We start from the raw sequence: 22,718 nt of genomic DNA on the forward strand, positions 1-22,718 counted from the left end.
ATTGAATTTAAAAACACTTATTGCTTAGCCCCCATCAGCTGCAAGAGCATTTTTTTCTCTCGAATGGAGCTCACTACAATTGGTGCTTTAAGTAACTATGTTTGCTCACATGAAGGATGGCTAAACCATAGCTGCCCATGGATAATTACTTCAAGACACCTTGCTGTTGTTTTTTAAAAGGAAAGCTATGACAATGCTATTAAATACTGGGGTGTACTACTTTGCTAATGTTGCTAACATTCAAGGCATAAGTTAAAAAGAAAAAAAAGGAGATATAGTCTTTCTCATGTAACTAGGCTAAGTAAGAAGCAGCAAGTAGAAACTCATAGTAGATCTAACACTTTAAATGCTCAATTTCCCTGTAAATGTCCACCTATTTAATCCATTAGTCTACTCATACAAGAACTGCCCTACAGAGACTATTTTCTACATTAGTAATATTGCAAAACTGTCTAGTCACTTAATTCTCTGGAAATGTGTATTTAGCTAGAAGCCCCTGATACCCTTTCAGCATTCAACAATTGCTTTTATCAGAAATGCATCCATCCAGCCTTTGAGACAGGCAATGTAAAAAGCAAACAGATACCCCCAATAACACTTTTGCAATATCACTGATTGACTAGCATTAAAATTTAGCTAAAGAACTTCTGTGAAACGATGACCAATAAAACCAAGAGCACCAAAAAAAAAGAAAAGAAAAAGGAAAAAAATACTCTTAGAATGGACTGCTGTACATGCAGAAATGGATCTGTCATTTCACAGTGACATGATTAACCTCCACAATAAATCAGTCTTACCAGAATAATTAACATAGATATAACTAATTTTATTTTCATCTTTGTTATTTTACCTTGTGATTTATCTTTCTTTGGTCTCAAATCAATTTATTTTTTATAGTAGCATAGTAGTACAGAAAGGAAAAAACACGTGTGTACTAACACGGTGCTAAGGGCTGTGAGACAGAGAGAAAAGGTAAACAGAATAAACAAATGTCTTGGATTTATGTCACACAGATATGGAACTTCAAATAATAGTAAAACACAGTTTCATTCAACCTTGAACTAACTCTACTGAGATCATGTAATCACTAGTAAGGCAATTACTTTTTCCTGAAAAGCAACAGTCAAGCAATCTGGAAATCACAAGTGTCATCTCCTTAGCTTTCTGGACTAACCAGACATTCCAGAAGTTTGACTTTTATCCTAATAAACCCAGAAATACCAAACAGACTGATTATCTGTAGTAGAAATCAAAATTTAATTTGACTACACTAAAAGACAACCATAATAATTTAAAGGTTTGTATTTGTTCTTTAGCCATTTTTACTCTGGTAAAATAGCTCTGTAGTGTTAGTATTTCATTATTCCTTCTGTTCAAAGCATTCATCCTGTAAAGTGAACTGATTTTTTTTTATTATTTGTAATAAATACCTCTCAAGCAATCACAGTAAAGCTGTCTTTAATGATCAGCAACTAACAGCATAAAGACAACTTGGAAAACCATAATTTCATTTTGTACACGTAGATAATGAAAATGCAACACAAGATTAACACTGAAAGACAGGATCTTTTTTCTTGTTAGGAACTGAACAGAATCTTAAACAATTAACAAGTGTCATGCTGTGCCTGCATCTCTCATGCCAATACTGAGCCACTGTACAGAATTTTTATAGCTTGCTCTTGGAATAATATGCATTTTCTACCAAAAAACATGCTGAACCAAAAGATTTCCCCATCAACTCATGTAATACAATATTATCAATTTCATGTTTTCCATGTTAATCTGTTTAAAAAACTGGTACTTTTATACTAACTTTGAACATAGGAAACTGAAAAAAAATTCCAGATGAAATTATTAAGAACACTTCATTTGGAGACAAGTTTAATATTTCATACTTACACTTATCTGTTTCCTTTTCATTCCTTCCACTTATTCATTCCATTTCTAAACAAAGTATTTTACCAAGAACTAAACAGCCTAAAATTTTTACCCTGGGTTAACAGGCAGATCTTAAGAGTTCAAAACCTGAACTCTGATGTATAGGACAGTTCTTTATGTATCCAAGCATTAAAAGAGATCTTTCAGAAGCCTACAAGATTCAAAATATTATTCCTTAAATTACTCTTCATTTTCTCAGCTGTGAAGAGCTCTCTCGCACGAAAACATAACAGAAGATTAGAATAACTTAAAAAAGAAGTAATTTCAGATCTGACAGAGTAAAACTCATATTAGGTTTAGTAAAAACTAAAACAGTGAGGCTTGATAGTTATTTTAAAAGCAAAAATAAAAAGTGAAGATTTTGAATGCATTCATTTTCTAATGTCTATACTGAGATGTGCTTAAGAACTTTTCAAGCACTAAAAGGCCTAGTACCTCTATTTATTATTATTTATTATTATTATTATCATTATGTGTCTTTTTAAATTTTCTTAAGACAGCAGCTTCTCTACTATTTTGGAAATTTTGGTCAAAAACCTTTCATCAAAAAGCTGCTATTTTTCCCCCATTCTCTTTCAAGAGAACACATCCTAAATTATAACTAAAAAAATAAAGAAAAAAGATTATTATAAGGCAGTACGAAAAGCAAAACAATTTAAAAGTATTCAAAAGTTATTCATAGCAGCCTTAAATGTAAGCAAAAATTCCAGCCTAAGGTGAGAAACATCTGAAGTCAACCACTGGTGATTGCAACTATTTGTGTGTATTTAGTCATTCAGAATAAATGCCTAAAGAAAAAAAAATTACTTACACAATTTATCAGGCAAAAATGCCATGAAATATAAAGAAGTCAGCAAATCATTGCTCTCTGTTTGCCATTAGGAGGTGCAAAATACAACTGATTTTTAATGTATTCCATTGCAAGTGAGGCTTTTTTTTTTTTTCCTTAAATAACTAATGTGGTCTGGCATTGTAATGTATTGCACTTAGCACTCAGAAAATGAAGACAGAATCAACTGCAATCAAACTGAAATGCTATTACAAGGTGTTGTTGAGGATCTTCACTCAATCACTTGAGGCACCAGTTGCCCAATGCCTCAAAATCTGTTTTCTCCCCAGCCAGAAGGGGCTTCCCAAACCCCCTCAGGGAGAGGGGTGACCATTTCAATCCAAAACACACATGGAAAGGGAGATGCAGAAATCAGAAACAAGCAAAACTCCCACTTTTTCCATTGCATTGTGGATGAGAAGCCTGCCTTTGTCAGAGGCTTATTTGAGGCTCAAGTAACAGTGATTTAAGAAAATGTCATCTTCAGCTTGCAGCTGCCTGCCCTCGGCGCCTCCTGAGCTCAACACAGTGTCTGCGTGAGCTCTTGACATCTCCTTCAATACAAGGAAAAATATGTTTGTTTATAAGGGGCTGACAAAATCAGTACATTTCTAGACAGCTGAAAGTTTCTAAATCATGCCCTGCCTATCTCCTCTAGGAACATCATTTGGAAAGCAATGGATTTACACATTTCATTAGGAAGGTGAACATACTGATATAAAGCTCAGACAGCACATCAGAAATACATTTTTTTAAGTATTCCTTACCCCATAAAATAAATTTATAGCATGTAGAGCTGAAAAAAACACAAAAATACGAATGCAGAGCACCTCGTTCATCATTGTCAGAAACTATGTTCCACGAGAGCATGCAGGAGGACTTGATCACTAACATCAGAGAGAGCAAGAGAATTGTCATTAATCCTTGCAAACAGATTAAATAAGCACAGAGATAAAGGAATATAATATAAATCAAACTGCTGTATCTCTTCAGTATCTGTAAAAGCAATAAGTGGTGATCAATTAAAGGATGCCTGAATTCTAAATTCTCAGGATGAGGTGCTGAAAAAGCACAAAATGCCTGCTACTTACACAGATTAAGATAGCACAAGTTGTTCCTATTCTTTTTACCATATCAGAGATTTTTGTTACATAGTAAACCTCAGAAATGGTTTAAATTAGTTTTTTTTATTTTTCTTTTTTAAAAAGCTACCTTTCTCCCACTCCATTTAAATAAATTAGATCAACTTTGCTGGATGGAGAAGTTACACTTATGCAAAACAACCGAGAGTAGCCATCAGGCTTAAGGAACAAAACTGTAGTTAATAAAATTGGTTACTAGAGATTTAACTACACAATTATGCTGTGATTGTGCAGCATGGAAAGAGAAATTTCTTAGTCAAGAAAAAACGGTCAGTGGATCTCCACAACCAACTCTACCAGCAGCAATCCTAAAAGCTGATGCTTCACCATGCTGCCTCTTCCTAAAATCAGACCACTGCAGTGAGCACACACATCCTAGTTTAGGAAGTAAAATCAAATTTAGAGAATCAAGCAGTAGCTTAAAACAGCTGCGCTTGACAGGAAGTTTATAAAAATCTTCAGTATACAGTCAAGGAAAAAACATCAAAAATGTTAAACATGCTGAAGAGACACCCTGTCAAAACCTTATGAAATCCCACAGCCATGTAAATAATCTCTCTTTGGAGGTTAATCATGTTACATTCAATGGTTTCTTGTTCTTTTTTTCTCTCATAAATTATGGACAACTAAATGTCTATTGATACTTGACAGTGACCCTTTCCTTGAAGTGTAACTCCAGGTCCTTCACCTAAGATCATTCTGAGGATAAGTAGGTTATGGAATACAAGTGTATCTATAAAAAGTTTCCTAATTTGAGTTGGAGTTTTTTGTTTGAACTTACAATTAATTGTGCTAGAAATCATACTTTATAATACAGCTCTAATCTACAAAAAAATAGTCAAAAAGAAAATTATGTGTATACACCAGAATTAACAGCATCTTGAGAAGCTTGCTTAGCAGTCAAAAAATAACTGGAACAGTAACTTTAAAGATGTCTTTTTCCAAGTTCCTCAAGTAAGTTTTTCCTGTGGCATTTCACTTCTGGTTTAGTAGCACAGGACTTCTTTCAAATACATTCTGACTGAAGGGAACCTAATTTAAGTCATAACTAAGCCCAAGCACAAGCATTTTATTCACTCAGTGGTCAGACTATCTCAGATGCTGTTCAATAAACAGCATCCATCAAAGGAAGGAAAATAAATTTTCAAATCACCTTTGGGGAAAAAGGTCTTCTTAAAAGAGTGTTTATTCTGACTATTCTAACAATCTCTGCCAAAAGCTTTTCTTGAATACCTTATAATGCTAGGAACTTTTTTCTTTATGTTTGATATTAACCAAGAAACCCTTTTCCTTCTACTAAAACCAAATTCCAGCATTTTAGTTAATAGTAGGTGTTTTATTCTATGATAAGGCATTTTATTAAAAAGTCCAAGAATTTAATGTCATCTCTATTCAATACTGAAAGGCAAAAAATAAATTAAGGGAAACAAAACAAAACACTACTACTGCAAAATGGGATTTCTTGACAGTCCCCTCATTCATCAAAAACTTTTATTATTTTTTTAGAGCATAAACAAAACCATGTTTTTTTTTGGAATTTAGCATGCGAGCTTTTATTTGTCTGAATAATCTTAAATTACAACTTCTTATCACAGAATTCTGCTGTGAACTTGTGACCCACTGTTTCTTATAAACTACGGTACAAGAAATGAGGTTTTTTTTAAATTTAGTTACATATTCTAGTACCTGAAGGCAGTACAAGGCACACCATGGGGTTTTTTTTTCCACTGATCTCCAACATTTACCTGTTTTTATATAAAATATCCTTATTCATATAGGCTCCTGTGGTCTGTGTCATAAGCATCCAGTCCACTGAAAATCCCTTTTTTCTGTGAACTCACAGTGCCTGGACTAAATGATACTTTGGATTTTTTAATTTCATACTTAGTCACCATAAAAAGAGGGCTTCAAGAACACAACATTTAACCTAATATAAAATCTCCTCTAAATTTTAGACACCTAATGATGGAATGCCAAATGCATGATCTTGCACCAGTGAAATCTCTCATTGCTTATGTAACTTTTGAAACCTTGAAAAGTAAGTCTAAATGTAAATTACCAGGTACTCTTCTATCAACTTCATAGACAACAGCGTATTTTAGTTAAAAAAAAACATAGTGAATAATAAATTGTTTTCCTTGTCAACATTTTCCTTTATGAAAGACAGGTTGCTTTCTGTAATGTGTGAAATTACGTAATTTGCTGTACATACTAGCTCATATACAAATGCTGTCTACATATTCATATATATATATATATCTATTTTCTAAGAATATGGCTGGGGAGCAAACAAAGCCTGCCTGTTTACAGTGTTCTGGGCTCTATGGACCAATTTTCCTGGGATCTATTTCCAATTGATTTTCTTTAGCACACTTCTCCTTTTTTTCCCATAGATAACCTTGTTCAAATTGACACTTTTGTTCTAAAAAATCAGAATACATATCACTTAGAACTATTGTGTTAGAGTGGGTTTTGGTTTAGGCAGCCCATCTAAGGAACCCCACAATTAATTTTAAATAATCAAACTGAATTCCTCTTTTTTAAATATCTACCACACTGATTGCCTTTGAGCTCTACAGGAACAGAGCTCTGTTCTTGAGGGTGCCCATGGTAGCTGTTAGCAGTATTGCTTTTGGAGGGACAGGAAAGGAAGGAAATCAGAATCAGCTCCTCCACAGAGGGTCATGATGAAAACATCTTATGAAGGTTGCTACTGCTGAATAGGTAAAAATGATAGAAATAGTGCCAGAGAAAACAATCTGCAAAGTTACACATTAGGCACCTTTCAAAGTCAGATAGAACCTAAAATCCAAGGAGACCATTGTCAATCTGCTGCCAGGATGAGTTTAACATCTTTCTCATGTCTCTCCCTCACAGACACTTGAAGTAATGACTTGTGGCACCCTTGGCCTCTTCTCTCAAAACCCCACATCTCAGCTGTCAGTTACCCAGCAGAATAATCACATTTTCTGAACAGCAAGATTTGAACACCATGGAACATCCTCTTTCAGATATAACTTTGTTGTCAACATATCACTGGTACGTTTTACTTTTTATTCTTTTAACCAACACAAATAATCACAACTATTGCATCCATACAACTAATTTACTGCTGGCTTAAATTTCACCAAAGTACCTAAGGTACTTTAACTCTGACAACTTAGTCTTTTATTGATACCTGCCTGATTTTTTTTTTTTAATGTCTTGAGGCACTGACTGTAGGTACATGCCAGTTGGGTGGCTCATGTTTTGATGTCAGAGTTCATGTGGAATTCATTCAAGGAGCAGCATGTGTAGATGGATGCACATATGTGTACAAATACAGGTGATGCTCACATGGTGTACATTCGCTAAAAATATACTCACTTTTGATAATAGTTTGAAAATCTGGTTAAAAAAAATTGAATGCTTCCAGTAAAAGATTAACTTCACCTTTTCAAACAGAATGACTACAAACCAAACGTGGTGGGAAGTTACTGCCTTTGGTACTTCAAACGCCCAATTTGTGATAACAGAGAAAAGGACAAACCTAAAAAGACAATAGGAATGCTGCAGACTTGTTTAAAAAGCTTCACCCCAAGAGCCTGTGTGGTTGGGAGCTTTTAGAGGATGGTCATCAGTGTCTCAGACATGGTGCCTTTGAGGGCTGCTTAGAGAACAAGCAGTGCAAGTTAAAACACAATGTTCCTGCTTTGCTGGAACTCAGTTTTCCTTCTACAGCAAAGCAACATTGGCAGCACAATTCTGTGAAAACTGAATGCTGCTCGGGATGTTATCCCTTTATTTAAAAAAAAAAAAAGACAATACAGCAAAATGCTTGCATTATCTTATTAGTATTAAATGTATTATACATTCATAGCGTGTGTCATTAGTTACTGTAAAGAGTTTTTTGCTGGCATCTCATAAATTGTAAGGATAATTTTTTAAAATACCATGCATAAAGAAAATGACAAGATGATAAGCAGCTAGAGCAAATTTTTTCACATTGACAACCAAGTAGATGATTAATAAGTTTGAAAATAATACCAAAAAATGTTGCTAAGATGAAACAAAAATGTTCCAAGCAATCTCCCATAGTGTTTCATCTTGGTACTTTAACTACAGTGACACGAACTCTACTTTTTTCTAGAATTTCTATTAAAAAATTGCATATCTCCTAGACATTCAGCACAAAACAGAACAAGACCCTGAAGTAAACAAAACACCAAGAGAAACCACCAAGACAGCAAGCCAGGGCCTGTTCACACCTACAGTCAAAGCTGCTTTATTGCCAAAAATCATTCATATTCAATCATGAGTTTCCTATTACTGAATTTTGATATTCATGCCTTCAAAATCATACCTGAAATGGGACCTGAGTAAAATATAGAAAAAAATTAATCAAAGTGATCTGGAATATCTGCCTTGAAGCTCTTCAACACCTATGACTGAAAGGCTTCCCAGGTGTTCCACACCTGGAGAGCTTTAGCTGCTCAGGAACAGACAAGGCTGAGCTGGGATTCTCTCATCTAATCTTCACCACGACACAGAATGCGCCTTACTTATTCTGTTCCCTACAGGCTTTGATTGCTTCAGTATTTCTGGCACAGACTGACAGCACTGAATTAGCACTCCAAGGACTGCCCATGGATTTGCCTGGCCTGAAAACCCAAACCTGTCTCTTCCCAGAGCACCCTATTCCCTCATGTTCAGAATTAACCTCTGCCTTCCCTCTTATTTTCTTGCACATTGAGATAACTCTTCAAAAGGATGCTGTGATTTTACATGGTAACTTGGGTGGTACTCTCTCTTCATGCTTTTCTTTGCTAGACAGGAGGTTTAGATTACAAATCTTAAGCATATGCACAGGGTCTGGACTTACAAATACGTGCACGAGCATCTCTTTCCCCAAGAAGGAATGCAAATCTTCTTGTGCAACTAAAAATATTTCATAATTTGAGGTAAAAAATTAATTTCATTTCCTATTATGGTTACCTATTTGACACCACAGACTACCTGAAACCACTTTCATTAGTATAAGAACAGATAACTAACAAGATTACAGTCACAGAACTTCCCTTAACATAAAAGACCTCTGCAATTTATTACTGATTTTTGTATAGAATGCAGCAATGAATCAAATAGAAAATAATTCAAACTATATATTTGTACAATGAAATGTCAGAAAGAACTGAAGGAGCACATACATCTTAGCCACATCTTAGGACAACTGAATATAAAGCTCATTTTTACACCAAGAACACAGACTCTAACTCTCATTCTCTGTGTTGAAAAGAGACTTCAAGTGACAGAATTATTATGAGTAATTGGTATTAGGCATGGTTATTTCAAGAAGAAAAAGAACAGTAATTACTTATAAAAAATATGGCCCTTGCCCATCAACAACCAAGATACCACACTTCTGACACAAATAAAGCAGAGTCTCAGCTACAGAGGAAACCTTCACACTAACAAAAGTGGCATAGATTGAAAAGCAAGTAGTATGCAACTTACTGACTTCGTAACATCTTAGTAATGTTAAGGACTCAAAATATGACAAATATCCATAGCCATTTGGCTATACACAGCTAATTTTCCTACATAATCAGAATACTTCATCTTTACTCAATACCTTCCCTGCTCTCTAGATCTCAGACTCCAAGACACTACAAAGTATTAGGACTGGAGAAAAATGTGTGGAATCAGCTAATTCCCTGCCCATTTCCAAAGCCTGAGACATTTGAAAATTTAAGAAGTATAGTGTAAGATATAATGCAGATTTCATAGCATATTTAGGTAATCTTTCACAGTTTAACCAGTAGAAATTTTTCCTTGTATTCCACCTTAATCTTTCTTGTTTGCAACCTAATCCCATTACTTCCTCCTCAACCAAAATGGGGGCGTGGGGGAAAGCACTTCATCATCTCTCTCTCTTTTCAGCTTCCCTTCATGCATTTGAAGCCTGTTATTATGCCTCCATCTTTTCTTTGTCCTTCTGTGAGGTTTGTCACATTTACTAAGCCTGCATCATATCAGGATGCAAAGCAAGTCCTTAGATCTGTTTTAAAGCTATTGAAATGTCAGCAGTTATAGTGAGTGAAAATCTAGAAAAGTCAATTTTTTTATCTAGTCTTTCATCACAACTATTCAAAACCTTTTGAAACATGAATTATATCTTTTTTCCTATTACAACTGTTACTCATTCCATAGTAATTTGATAGCATAATAGTATGCAGTACCACTATAAATGTATCAGTTATCTCATGACAATTGTAAAGTCATCATTAGTACCAAAGGGGAAAAAAATAAGTCATGTTTTAACACAGTTTTCCATCCCTGGACAAAGGTCAGAACAGAATTGATCACTCAGAGGTGGGCAGTCCGCTTCTTTTAGAGCTTTCTGAATGACCTCCTTGGACTATAAACAGAATGGATTCAGGAAACAACTGGCATAGTTAAGGAAAAAAGTTTTCTAAGGACTTCAAGGCTTGCCATGCATCTCTTCCTCCTTCCTTTCAAGATCAGGGATCTAAGGAACAACAAGGGCTAATGCAGCCTATTAAAAAAAAGGAAGGGTTTCTTGCAAATTATTTTAGTCTGTATCTCCGACAGTCAAACAAAGTCAGAGCTCAGCTTTTATCTGTAAGTACATATATCATGACAGCAGAAGACCTAATATATGTACTGAAGACATAAGTACCTTTGTCAGGACACTGGGAGAAAGTGATTTTATGTCATGAGTGTGCTAGGAAAATGATTTGCAGTTTTAGTCCCAGAGCACACCTCTCCACTGCAGAGATGGAGTACAACCTCTGTTCCCAGCTTTGACTGCTCTCCAATTCATAACAAAGCTCTGCCCTTGTAACTATAGCAACTTGATAGATGAAGAATATTACAGTATTACAGATGTACTTTCAGAGTTATAGTCATTATCTTGTCATGTCTTTAAAAAGTTTTCAACCTGCATCCTCAAAGAAATCACTCAGGAGCTCCAAGGAAAAGATGCATCAATGCACTGCTCAGGCAGCTGTTGTACCAAAGGCTGTCTTAGCAGAAAAGGAAAGTTGGTGGGGTCCAGCCAGAAACTCAGCTGGCAGCAGCAAAATGACACAAGATGGAACTATGAGGATGACTGGTTTGGGTATTTTTTAGTTCTTAATTTTTTTGTCCTTTGATTGGCTTTTTCATATAATTTCCTGTCTTATTTTCTCTTTATTTCAGTCATACTTAAGCTCAGCTTCTGGCTGAGTTGCCCTTTCTTCCACTTGTTTTTTTCTCTGTATGCTTCTATTTTAATTATGGCTTTAATTTCCAGCCACATTTAATGTTTTCTGCATTACCAATAGCACTACCAAAATGAAGGAGAAAAGAAATAGGACCATTACTTTCCTACTTTACATTTGCACAGTGCCTGATCCCAACTATGATTCCAAAATCTTCTTAAATCCCAGTAACATTGATTTGACTTATCCATGGATCACTTGTGTTTTCTCCTGCAGAAATCCCTGGCCCACAATTTGGGCACCTCTGTCACAGTACTCATGATGCTGAAGAAAATTTAACAGTTCATAATGACTACATCCCTCAAAATATCCTAAGGATTTAAACATATTTATTATGGGCTCTATACTACAAAATACAACATACAAACGCAGATAAAGCCTCAAAATTATTATCATTTTTATTTTTTAAAGCATTCTTTAGTTAAAATAGCTCCTGTTAAAATCATGTCTACCAATAAAAATATGTACTCTTACAGACTAGGTTTGAAAAAACAAGCTGTAAAATTTATAATTTTACTGGTCTTATAAATTGATTTTATCCATTATTGCACCATGTATATTTCACTAAAGGTGATGGAATGCTTATTTGGTTGATAGCTAATGTATCCCTGAAGAATAAAAGCTGTATGAATACATAATTTTGCCATAAAGGTGATACAGACAGCAAAAGAACATTTTGTCATCTTCAGGAGAAAAAGAGAACTATTAAGAATTATTTAAAGCGCCATAAAGCCTCAGCAAAATGTTCAATTGTCAATAAGGGTAGACATTAATCTTTCTATCCCCTTGAACACAATTTTTACATATTGTGCTCGAGTTTACCAGATGTGAATCTTTATGCATTGCCTACTGCAAGTTAAAAGAGTAGCAAGGAACAAAGCCTTTAAATTAACAAATATTCCTTGAGAAGCAAAGGTCTGGTTAAAGAAACATCAGTAATGGAGAAGAAAAAGTCATGGGACAAAGCTTCCCAGCACCCTCCTAAATTCAAAGTAAGCCTTATTGAGTGTTCATATTGAATATATTCCTCCTTTCACCATTTAGTTTTAAGGGAAGGAGTTACTGTTGACCTTAAAACTGCCCATGCAAGTGAAAAAGCAGCTCTATAGCAATATCCAAAAACCATCTGGAGTACTGGACTTTATTCTCTCTTTCACTTCAAGGAGAATCCTCCAGTGCAGTGGTTTTAGAGCTAAACCTTGAACAGTTTGGGTGCCTTGCCACCCTCAGTACAGCAGGCCTTTTTGTTTCAACTATACACGAGTAAGAATTTTTGGTCTGTTAACTGCAAAATTTTTCCACTACCAACACACATTTATACAAATCAGTGTTATCAGACATCATGGCAGATGCTGAGCTTTATTTGTAAGCACCTTCTCACTGCATCTAACAGGATTGTTTACATGGAATTCAATGATGTCTCTCTGAAATAACAGCACTTAAGGTGTTGCTCCAACAAGAGAGTTTCTTCCTCCTCCTGAAAGAGCAACAGCTGCAAAATGATGACTCGGAATGAGTTTCTCTTTAAAAACATTAATCTGATTTTGAATCATTCATTTAGCTGATCAACTCATCGGTACTATTAAATAAACTTTTAACCTTTAAAGAAAAATTAATTTCACGTTACATTAAAAAGGTTAAATTCACATTACATAAAATGTCACTTCGATATTTTTCTTATTCCTGCCAGTAGAAGGACTTACCTGTACACTGTCCTCCATTTGTGGGATCCCCATAATACCCTGGCATGCAGGTCTCACACTGTTTTCCTGTGGTTAGGTTTTTACACTGATCACAGACATTGCTGTTGATGCAGGTGCTGTGGCCATTACACTGGCAAGCTGGAATGTAACATTTTAAAAGCTTCATTACTAAATTGCTCTTTGGGATAAAATCATGCCTATGTGATTAAAATATTGTAGTAGAATGTGATTCTGAGGAGCTTAGTCCTGACTAATAACCAGCATAAATATATCTGCACTTTGACAGAGAACCTCTTTAAAATAACGTTGCAACAAAACAGGAAATCACACAAAAGCTGACTCTGTAGTGATGCACAAGTTTCAAGAGGTTTTTTGTGAGAAAGTTTTTTTTTTTTTGCCATTGAAGTGATTGAATTCAGTTCTTATAGCTTTAAAATGCTGTGCAGGCACTTAAGAATCATTGAAGAGGTAGTAAGTCACCAGCTGAGACTCCCTGAAAACCCCAATACCTACATGTAAATGTGAAGGATTTGAGAGGCTACTGGGATGGAGCATGTGATCTCACAGCCAAAAACATCTAGTGGGGAGAGAGAACTTCCAAAATAAATTAACTAAATGTTATCTTATTTTTCATAGTTCTGACCCTCATTAGATTTGGAGCACAAAGAAGATTAAGGACATCAGGACCACAAACAGCTCCAGTGCCTCCTCACTACTGTCGATTTTGATGAAAGTAATAAAACTGGATCCTATTGACATAATTTTTTCACACCTGACCTCGAAGGCATAAAACTGCTTTTTGTCAACTAACACCACTATAAACCACTGATCTTGCAGCAGAACTCCACTCCAGAGCTTCACATTTTGGGGAAACTCAGAAAGCACTGATGACTCCTGCAGCAAAATCACAATGTGAATCCTGCCAGAATCATTGATCCTGCTGCCAGGTTTTGAAGGATGACCTCTCTATAGGGTGGGACTTCAGAGCTCATGGTGCCCAGCAGATTAGTAATCTGTCCATTACAGCAGCTTGTCAAGTGTCAAACCATGTCAGACCTGTCGATTCCTCAGTGCCAAAAGGGGTGGAAGACTTGGAAGAGGACAGCTATCACAGTAAGATTGTATTTTTTTTTTTAATTTGGATTTTTAATCTAAATGTCACAGTGATTGGTGTCTTGGCTAGGGGAAAAAATAAGATTCTCACTGCATGATTTAGAAGTTTTTAGAGACATTTTATAATTTAGTAACTTAATATATTTATAGCCATCGCCAGACTTGGCTCATAAACCATTAAATCCTCCCAAGTTGACAATCTCTTCTTTCTTCTGTAACTGTGCCTAGAGAATCTTCCAAACAAGTATGAAACATTTCTGTACTATTAAGTTTTCTCACTATCTTCACTAAATCTCTTTAGAAATTACAAGCCTTATTCTTCCCAAGAATACTTGCTTTTTAGACATCTTTGTGGTGTCTCCCTCTTCTGCAGTTTGCTGCCATTCTCAAAAAAAGCTACACAAAAATACCATGAGTTGCAGCTCCATTCTGGGGTTGGTGTAAATGTCTTACACTTTAAATAACTTAAACCAAAAAGTTAAAAAAAAAATAGAGCCCAACAAGACAAAAGTAAAAATAAAGAGTACATTAAATAGATGTTCTTTTAAAGTAAGATTGCCTAAGACTACATCACAGTGCAGGAAAAATGCTTAATATTGATATTCTATAATGACTGGGTCATTTATTTATAAATTTTCCATTCTTCCTAGTGCTTTGTTTTGTATTTCCTACTTCTTGTGTTATTTAAAGGATGATGAAAACAACTTTATTGTAAATTTTACTTTTCTGCAAGTCATAATTTTATCTTGTCGTTGTGACCGCTCCGTGTTCCTACCTTTTTTGAGTCAAAGAAAATAGAAGAGATTTTTAAAACAAATTCAAAAAAATACATACACAATAAGAAGCAAAGCAATCCACAATTAATGTGACACACCATTGAAAAATTACATTATATAATTGCTGATTTTCCTAAAAATATGTATCTCTTTCAGAAGTCAGAAGTGCACAGTTCAATAAATTTCAAAGCTGTTTCAGTGCAATCAAACTGAAGACATCAGTATTAAATAATTAAAATAGTCATTAAAATAATGAGACACCATAATGACCATTAAGGAAGAATTAGGAGTTAGATTTGTAAAAGTTCTTTTTTTCCTTAAGTCCTTTAAATGTACGTCAGTGGGAGCAACAAAGTAATTTTCCTCACACACAAAAATGTACTTTAGCTGAATCCTCAGTGAGGCTGCCCTGGAGAGAAGCAATTTTATGACTAATTTGCTTTTGACCTCTGTGTTGAAAACGTTGATGAAGCTAACAATTGTTGATAACTATAGTTTTAGGAAAATACTTAAAACTAGGAAAATTTATAAAAAGGGTGGGTGCATCACAATCTGGATCTAATGTAAACATCCTTCATCTAGTTTTAAACAAACTAGATAGAATCCACTCACACTTTAAAGAAAAACTTGGGTTTGCATTCTACCTAAACCTTTCTTCTCACGAGATTAATGTCAAAGCTATTTTTCTTACTTTTTTATACAACATATTTGCAATTTTATTTATAACAATAGTTCAGTTAAACTCGGAATCTGATGAAAATAAAATTGTAGTCCTATCAAAAGAAATACTATGACAGCCTATTTGAAGCCTATTGATTTCAAAGTGACCAGTCACAAAAATAACATTTTCTGTACTGCCTGATGAATACTAATGCTAAAGTTTTGAACAAACAGAAAATGAGAAGGAATTTAAAATTTTATCACCACCACAATTGCCCAGAGGCACCAGGAGGATGAATATGGACTACAAGGAAAACTAAGTTCATGCCTGAATGAACATGAATGATTTAGCCAACTATTCACCAATGTGGCTGAATAATCTCCAAACTGAGTGCTATAAACTATTTCTATTATCATCCTAACTGCAAACTGTTCAGTAGGCTTACATAGACTTAGTTTATTTTATTTCAAGTACATCAAATGGTTGTTGTGCTAAGAATAAACTGTGTTAGTATAATCCATTTCAGGAAGTATTCTATGAAAATGGAAACAAAATCTTAGGAACAAAACCTGCAGCCTAAACAGATCAAAACGAAATTTCACATCAATTGAAATTCTAATTCTGTGACTTCTGTGATATTTGTCCCTTAAACTCATAAAACTTGTGAGTTTTAAAGTGGAATTTTAGTAAATTCTTGGTCAGAATATACAATGAAAACAGAATCTCATCCATGAATAATAAATATTAAACAGAGTATTGAAATTTTCTGGCTCAAAACAGTTTAGAAAAGCAATATTTTTATCCATTATAATTTCACGAGTGGTAGAAACTATGCATTGTACTGAAAAGTTAACAAAGCACTTATCAACATATATTTATATTAACATACAGACTGAATAATACAACAGAACGTCATTCTATTGTTTCCAGGAAAGTAGTAGAGGCTTCTTTGTTCAGGAAATTATATTGGATTATTTGAATAATTTTTTTTTTTTCTTTAACTCAAAATATTCAACTGTGTTCACTTGGTTTTACATTTCATTTCATTATTCTAAAACACAAAAAAAAAAAATCTCTCTCTATATATATGCATACAGACAGACAAAAAAAGCAGCCAGGAAAGCAAACATAGCTGCATGTACCCATAAAAGTACTGACACTAAAGAAGTTCCAGCTTCCAAAATTAGCAGCAGTAGAATATTTCCTGGAAAAATAACTTTAGCACTGTTACACTATTTATTCTAAAAACTTTTTTTAAAAAGTTTCAAGCTGTCTTTTAAACTGTATTATTTATTGCAAATGACTGCTGGATGTCTGAATGTCTAAAAGGCTGACTGGAAGCACAGCTCAGGTATTTTGAAGCTCCCCATTCCCACAGCCAGCTGGATTTGGCATGAGCAGGAGGTAAACTTCTACCCATCAGCAGTTTCCTACGGATAATTTCTCCCCACTTCCACTCTTTGATGGGTACAGAAGCCAGAAGAAAGCAAGAGCTGAAGAAAATTCATATACTTGGATTTTTTAAAAATGGTGGAATAGGGTGGGTGAAAACTCATTTACAATTAAATGACAAGTTTGGTTAAACTACTGACATTACATTTCACATGTGAGCATACATGACAGGAAGCACATTTGTGTTCAGTAGACAGAGACTAACAAGCTCTACATCTAGGAAATATTTTGGAAAAAACAAATCTTTCATGAAAACGCTATTTGCATTACTTAGAAAAATTACATAATTTTGGTGTACTTAAACTCTCATTTCACCTATAAGAAGGAATGGAAGCAGACCTTACCTGGACACTGGATAAAAGACCACTCATAATTCTTTTCTTTTGGGCAAAGAGCAGCATCAAGCACCATTTCAGTGGAGTGAGCACCGACAGGCTTCATGGGTCCTCTAGAGGAGCCTTCCAAGCACTGTCCTTTGCCAGTGTTGCTGGGATCGTTGCACCATCCACAGCCTGGCTGCTCCAGGCACTGCCCACACGTCCTCAGGCCAGAGCAGTTTTGAGCTTTAGGACATGAAATACAATATTAATGCAAGCGTTTTGAGGATTTTTCTTTGTTTGCTTTGTGTTTTTTTAAATAAGGTATTAGGATTTTACAACGGTTTTCCTTAAAAGTTGTACTTCCTTGGAGATCACGAAACACACGGCAGGTGTTTGTTACACCACCGTGCAACAATAAAGATTTCAAATCAACAAAGATAATGAAGCAGAACAAAATATTGCACATCTTAATCAGACACACAAGGAAATATAAATTCTTTACTTATTATTGATATATAATGTATTTATTACCTATTTAATTGAGATAAACAGTCATTCCAACAGGAAAAGTCTAGAATTCAACAAGGTCAATAAACCAAATAAGAGTGATAATATTTATAAATATTAAAAAAACACAGGGTCATTCAATTCAATGCAAAAACTGTTTTGGGCATAAAGGACCCCTGGATCTCACCTGAGTATTCAGCTACAAATATGACTTAGTCTTCTTGTATACAACTTTTGACCCAAGCTAGCATACCACACATCTCAAGCTACAAGTCATAATGCAGTGCCATTTCAATTAGCTATATCTTAAGATTCTCATCAGTTATTCAGGTTTCATTTTTTAAATTGCATTCTAAAATTCAAATCTTCCCATGGATCCTTTATACTATATTCTTTAAAATAATTAAATGGTCTTTCTCATATTTTAAATCTGTTTAGAACCAAATAAAATCCCTATTCTGAAGTTACTGTCATTTTTTATTAATAAGAAATTAACATTTTAGTAACTTCAGGAACACCATTAAAGCTCCCAAGCTTCTCTAAGCTTTTTCTGATACATCTTAGTTTTTTTAATTACTGCTGTAACACTGAATCAAATTAACAGCAGACTCATTCAAACATTGATCACTATGGGTCTCTGTCTCTTCTCACATTAACTTTATAAGCTTTCAAAATTAAATTTTAAAAACGCACATGAACGCAAGCTTCTGCCACAAAGCCAGAATTATCTGAGTTCCTTTTTAAAAAGAAGAAAGTAATTTAAAGATTCAGAGTTATTTTGAAGGACACTCAAATGGCTTCTACATGAGGGTAACCTCTCAGTTTGGCTCAGCTGCAGCCAGGACACTGCATCCAAATAATGCTCACAGCTACCTGGATTCCTCTGGTCCACAAAAAGACTACTAAGCAAAATGATTTCATTACTAACTAAATTACCAAAGAGCAGAACAAAGCTAGCTCCTCTGACTTCAGCAACTATTAAAATTGTTTTCAAAAAATGAAAGCTGCAAAAATAAAGAATACAGCATAGTCTAAAGACACCTGCAGATATCGGGAAAACAGGCAGTGAAAAATCTGAGTGAATCTCGAAAGGATTTTAACAGCCCAGAAGGCTGAAGCAAGAGCTCTTCATTAGACTTGGAAGGATCCAAACAGGAGAAAACATTTCAAGTTTCCCAAATATAGAAAAAAGCAGAGGCGGGAAAAGGCCAACTGTTGTTGCAAATTGTCAAACGTGAAAAATCAGTTTTAAACCATCAGAGCTAAAACTGAATGATACAAATTTGGGCTTTTGAATACATTAGAAGATCAGCAGAAAAATAAAGCCCAACATTCTGCACTGGCTGGCTTGGCCTTTCAGAGATGCACTGTAAACAATCCAAACAAATCTCACGCTGCTATTTATACTCTTGCTGCTATTTATAAAGCTCTAAAGTATCAGCTGCACTATCTTCACGCAAGATAAAACAGAACCAAAAGTGAAAATCCTCAGCTATTCTCTGTAGTGGCATTCAGCTGAAAAGCTGAAGAGAGCTGAGAAGCAATTATTGATGGAAGAAGGGGATATTCAAGCAGCAATTTTGTTTTCTTTGAAATTCTAGAGGTGGTCCAAGATTGTTCAACTGTCAGCTATTCAATCAAAAGTCATAATGGATGGAAGATGTAGGGAAGAGTGGAAATGCAAGTTTTTCGCAAGTAGGTATTAAAATGACAATATGTCACCAATAAAACAGCATTCCTCATTTTAATTCCAAGCTGTGAACATAAATGTGAAGTCCTCAGTTGTTATAGTTTTTGCATTTTAAATCCTAAAACGTGCTTGTCTGAAGTTATTTCTTCAAACATCCAATAATTCAGAAATCAGGCATTCAAAATAAAAAGTAAAATTCTCAAAACAAGGAGGATTTTTTTCAAAGGCATCATTACAGTCCATTCCTCAAGTTAAGCAGAAACACCTGATAAGGGAATCCACTTAATACTTCATTACTTTGGCAGCAATAATGATGTATCTACCTAATATATTTTTCAAGTGGTTTAGACTAAAACAATGTCTGAGCCATGCTTCATTTGAACACACATTTTCCTGTTTAAATGCAAAATATCTGATGCTACAAAACTCTGGGAAAACTGCTTACACACACAGAATCTTGGTTTTTTTCTAATTTGTTGAATAGCAAATACATTTTCATACAAAATTGCCTTTACATAATGTTGAACTGGTGTATAGCAAATCCCTTTTGCCATATTTAATATAAATTTTTATAGACCTGACAAAAATGACAATCAAATTAAAAACAATTCCTTATGTTCTCCAAACAAATTGAATCAACGTGATGTGCCAACACTACACAAACAGAAAAACTGAATTGAAAGTTCAGGCTGACATAATATCTGCTAGTTTAAAAACATAAGCATCATTCATGTGGTATTCTGTCAATTTTATCTCCAGATTTGCAATCTATTTATGTTCTGCCACAACTCACTATCAATATTTTATAAGTTGCAAAATTGATTCCTATATAGAAGAGGAAGAAAAAAGTTCTGTGAATGGTTATGAGAGAGAAACCTTTATATAACTACAGAATTATTATTACAAACATACTGTCAAGAGATTAACTGTTCCTATTACCTATTACACTGATCCTGGACACTAGAACCTGGATTAATACTTCAACTTTACTAAGATGAAAGGTTTACCACAAAAACTCAATATGGTACTGGTTCATTACATTCTATGTTTTTTAAGGATGAAGAAGAAATCTCAATTAGAGGAATACAAGATCTTGGTCAATTTAGCCTGAAAGAAAAGCTTTCCTGTGCCTTATTTTGCCTTTAACCCAGATATGCAGTGGCCTGGTACATACAGCTCTTTTCCTCTCCTAAGATTTAACTATATCAGTGTTACAGACTCATCAAGAACTTATTTACTATCGTTTAATTGTTTGGCACACTAACACAGGTCATACAAACAATCATCATCATTTTATCTGAAAGCAATAAATACTTTTTACAGTTTCAAAAGATTAAATATATTTCATCATCAAAGAACTGCCAGCATTTCATCTGTATCTAGGAAATACATATTCAGCATTGACTGCTCATATTAGTAGCTACATAAGGTCATTCACTTGAAAATCTTTTTCTCTCTAGTGAATGTGCTGAATTCCACTCAGCTCTTTTGAGTGGGAAAAAAAAATCTAACAACATATTTAGAAAGAAAACCATTCCCTCAGATACTCACGGGAGCAGGTGGCAGTTTGCCACTCCAGACACTGTCCGTATGGGAAGGAGATGATGTAGGCATTGGAATCCACACACCGCTTGGTGCTGCTGCACCACATGCATTCCATGCCATTGCTCGTGCAGTTGGAGCAGGTTGTCCTCAGGGAGCATGGCTTCTTGCAGGGCCTGGCATTCTGGTTGGGACTGACTGCAGAAGGATCACAAATATTGATCATTTTGATCACAAGTTCAAATCTGCTTTTTCATTCATTGTGTGCTCCATTAGAAAAATTCCTGTTTGAGTGGCTGCTTCTTTAATTAGCTATAAATAATGTGATCCAAATTTGTGTTTCTGTATATAAATACAGTATTTTACAAAACCTAATATGTAAAACTCACCATGACTCATACTACAGAGTCCACTTTTATTTATGTTAACTTGAATGGTCAAGTGACTGTCACAGCAAACTTTATACAGAAACAAACCTAAAAGACAGAAACTAGAATTTTGGATTTGTCAGTCTTTTACACCTTTAAAATATTCACTAATGTTCAGCAAGATTCAGAAAGAAAGCATCAGCATTTTTTAATATCTCCACATGTGGTTACAGCTACTGTTATCATAAACTACTACTGATTTGGAGGCAAATTATAAAATTTCTGGTGTAATGCAAAATAAGCCACGAGAACTAATTCTCAAATAAATATCTGCTGCTTTAGGAACATTATTTATTTCTAGATTACAGCTACAGTAAAAAAAAATTTTAAAAAAATATATTTGTAATTATTTAATCCAAATTTTCCCAAAATCCTCTTAGGCAAATGAAACCCCAAAGTTTGTTATTCATGACAGCATCAGTAACTGGGGGTAAGAGGCTCCTTACCAACAGGTTTTTCACACACAAGGCCATCTGCCATGGCAGTGCAGGGATTTGCCTTCAGACCTGCCACCTCTGCTCTCTCCAGGTAGGCACAGAAGCCAGAGTCGTTGGGCTCTCCAGGGAGCCACTGCAGGGTTGTGTTTGTGAAAGGAGACATGTCATCCCAGCCCCAGTAGGAGATGTTGATCTTGCGCAAACCCACCCAGGGTGAAATTTTCTGTGGATGAGAATAGAACAAATGGGAGAGAATTATTTAAAATGCTTTTTGTTTTGATAAAACTTTTCAAAGAATAGCTCAAGAGCAACAACTTCACATTTTCAGAATTCACCATGTTCTTATCTCACCATACCTTCTCATCATTGTCCATACAGTTTTTATCTTAATTGTTTTATCTTGCTGAACATCCCCAAAAACCCCAACAAAAACTCCACTCCATATAATGCTTCTCTTCTACTAAAAACCTGCCCTGTTTGAAGACAATTCTGATTTCCATTATTTTACACAGGTCAAATGGTCATAATGCCATGGTTTAGTTGATGAGGAGGTGTTAGGTCTTAGGTTGGATGCAATGATTTTCAAGGTCTTTTCCAAACTAGTTCTTTCTGTGATTCTGTGAAATTTTTTGGTTTTTTTCCCAGTGGCTATTGTCCGATTACTAATTGCTAGGCCAATGTGGATAACGAAATACACATAATTTAAGAGCAATTCATAGAAAACAAAGTTCAGGGAAAAAGACAGGATAAATATTCCCTCCTCTGAAGTCAGTACTGCTGATACGGATAAAGAAGACAATGACTAAGAAATGTTCCATTCCATAAGCAGCGATGTGTTCTGGGAGACTCCTGAACAGCAACAAGAACATTCAGCAAATATGCCACTGCCCACTTTGTGTCTTACTTCTGTATCTGCTT

General features: G+C 34.9%; 1 protein-coding gene across 4 annotated transcripts in view; it reads right to left on the bottom strand.

The window, feature by feature from the left end:
• The window catches only part of ATRNL1 (attractin like 1), a 431,564-nt gene that overhangs the window by 305,485 nt on the left and 103,361 nt on the right, over positions 1-22,718 (bottom strand). For all 4 annotated transcript variants that reach the window (XM_085064762.1, XM_085064761.1, XM_085064764.1 and 1 more), the window contains exons 16-19: positions 21,810-22,023; positions 20,945-21,133; positions 17,221-17,439; positions 12,875-13,012 (exon numbers count right to left, since the gene is read on the bottom strand). In XM_085064762.1, coding sequence (XP_084920888.1) covers positions 12,875-13,012; positions 17,221-17,439; positions 20,945-21,133; positions 21,810-22,023 — 760 coding nt within the window. The remainder of the gene's footprint in view (positions 1-12,874; positions 13,013-17,220; positions 17,440-20,944; positions 21,134-21,809; positions 22,024-22,718) is intronic.

Source organism: Lichenostomus cassidix, chromosome 6 (genome assembly GCF_008360975.1).
Source record: "Lichenostomus cassidix isolate B80296 chromosome 6, HeHo_3.0, whole genome shotgun sequence".
NCBI classification, from domain to species: Eukaryota; Metazoa; Chordata; class Aves; order Passeriformes; family Meliphagidae; genus Lichenostomus; species Lichenostomus cassidix.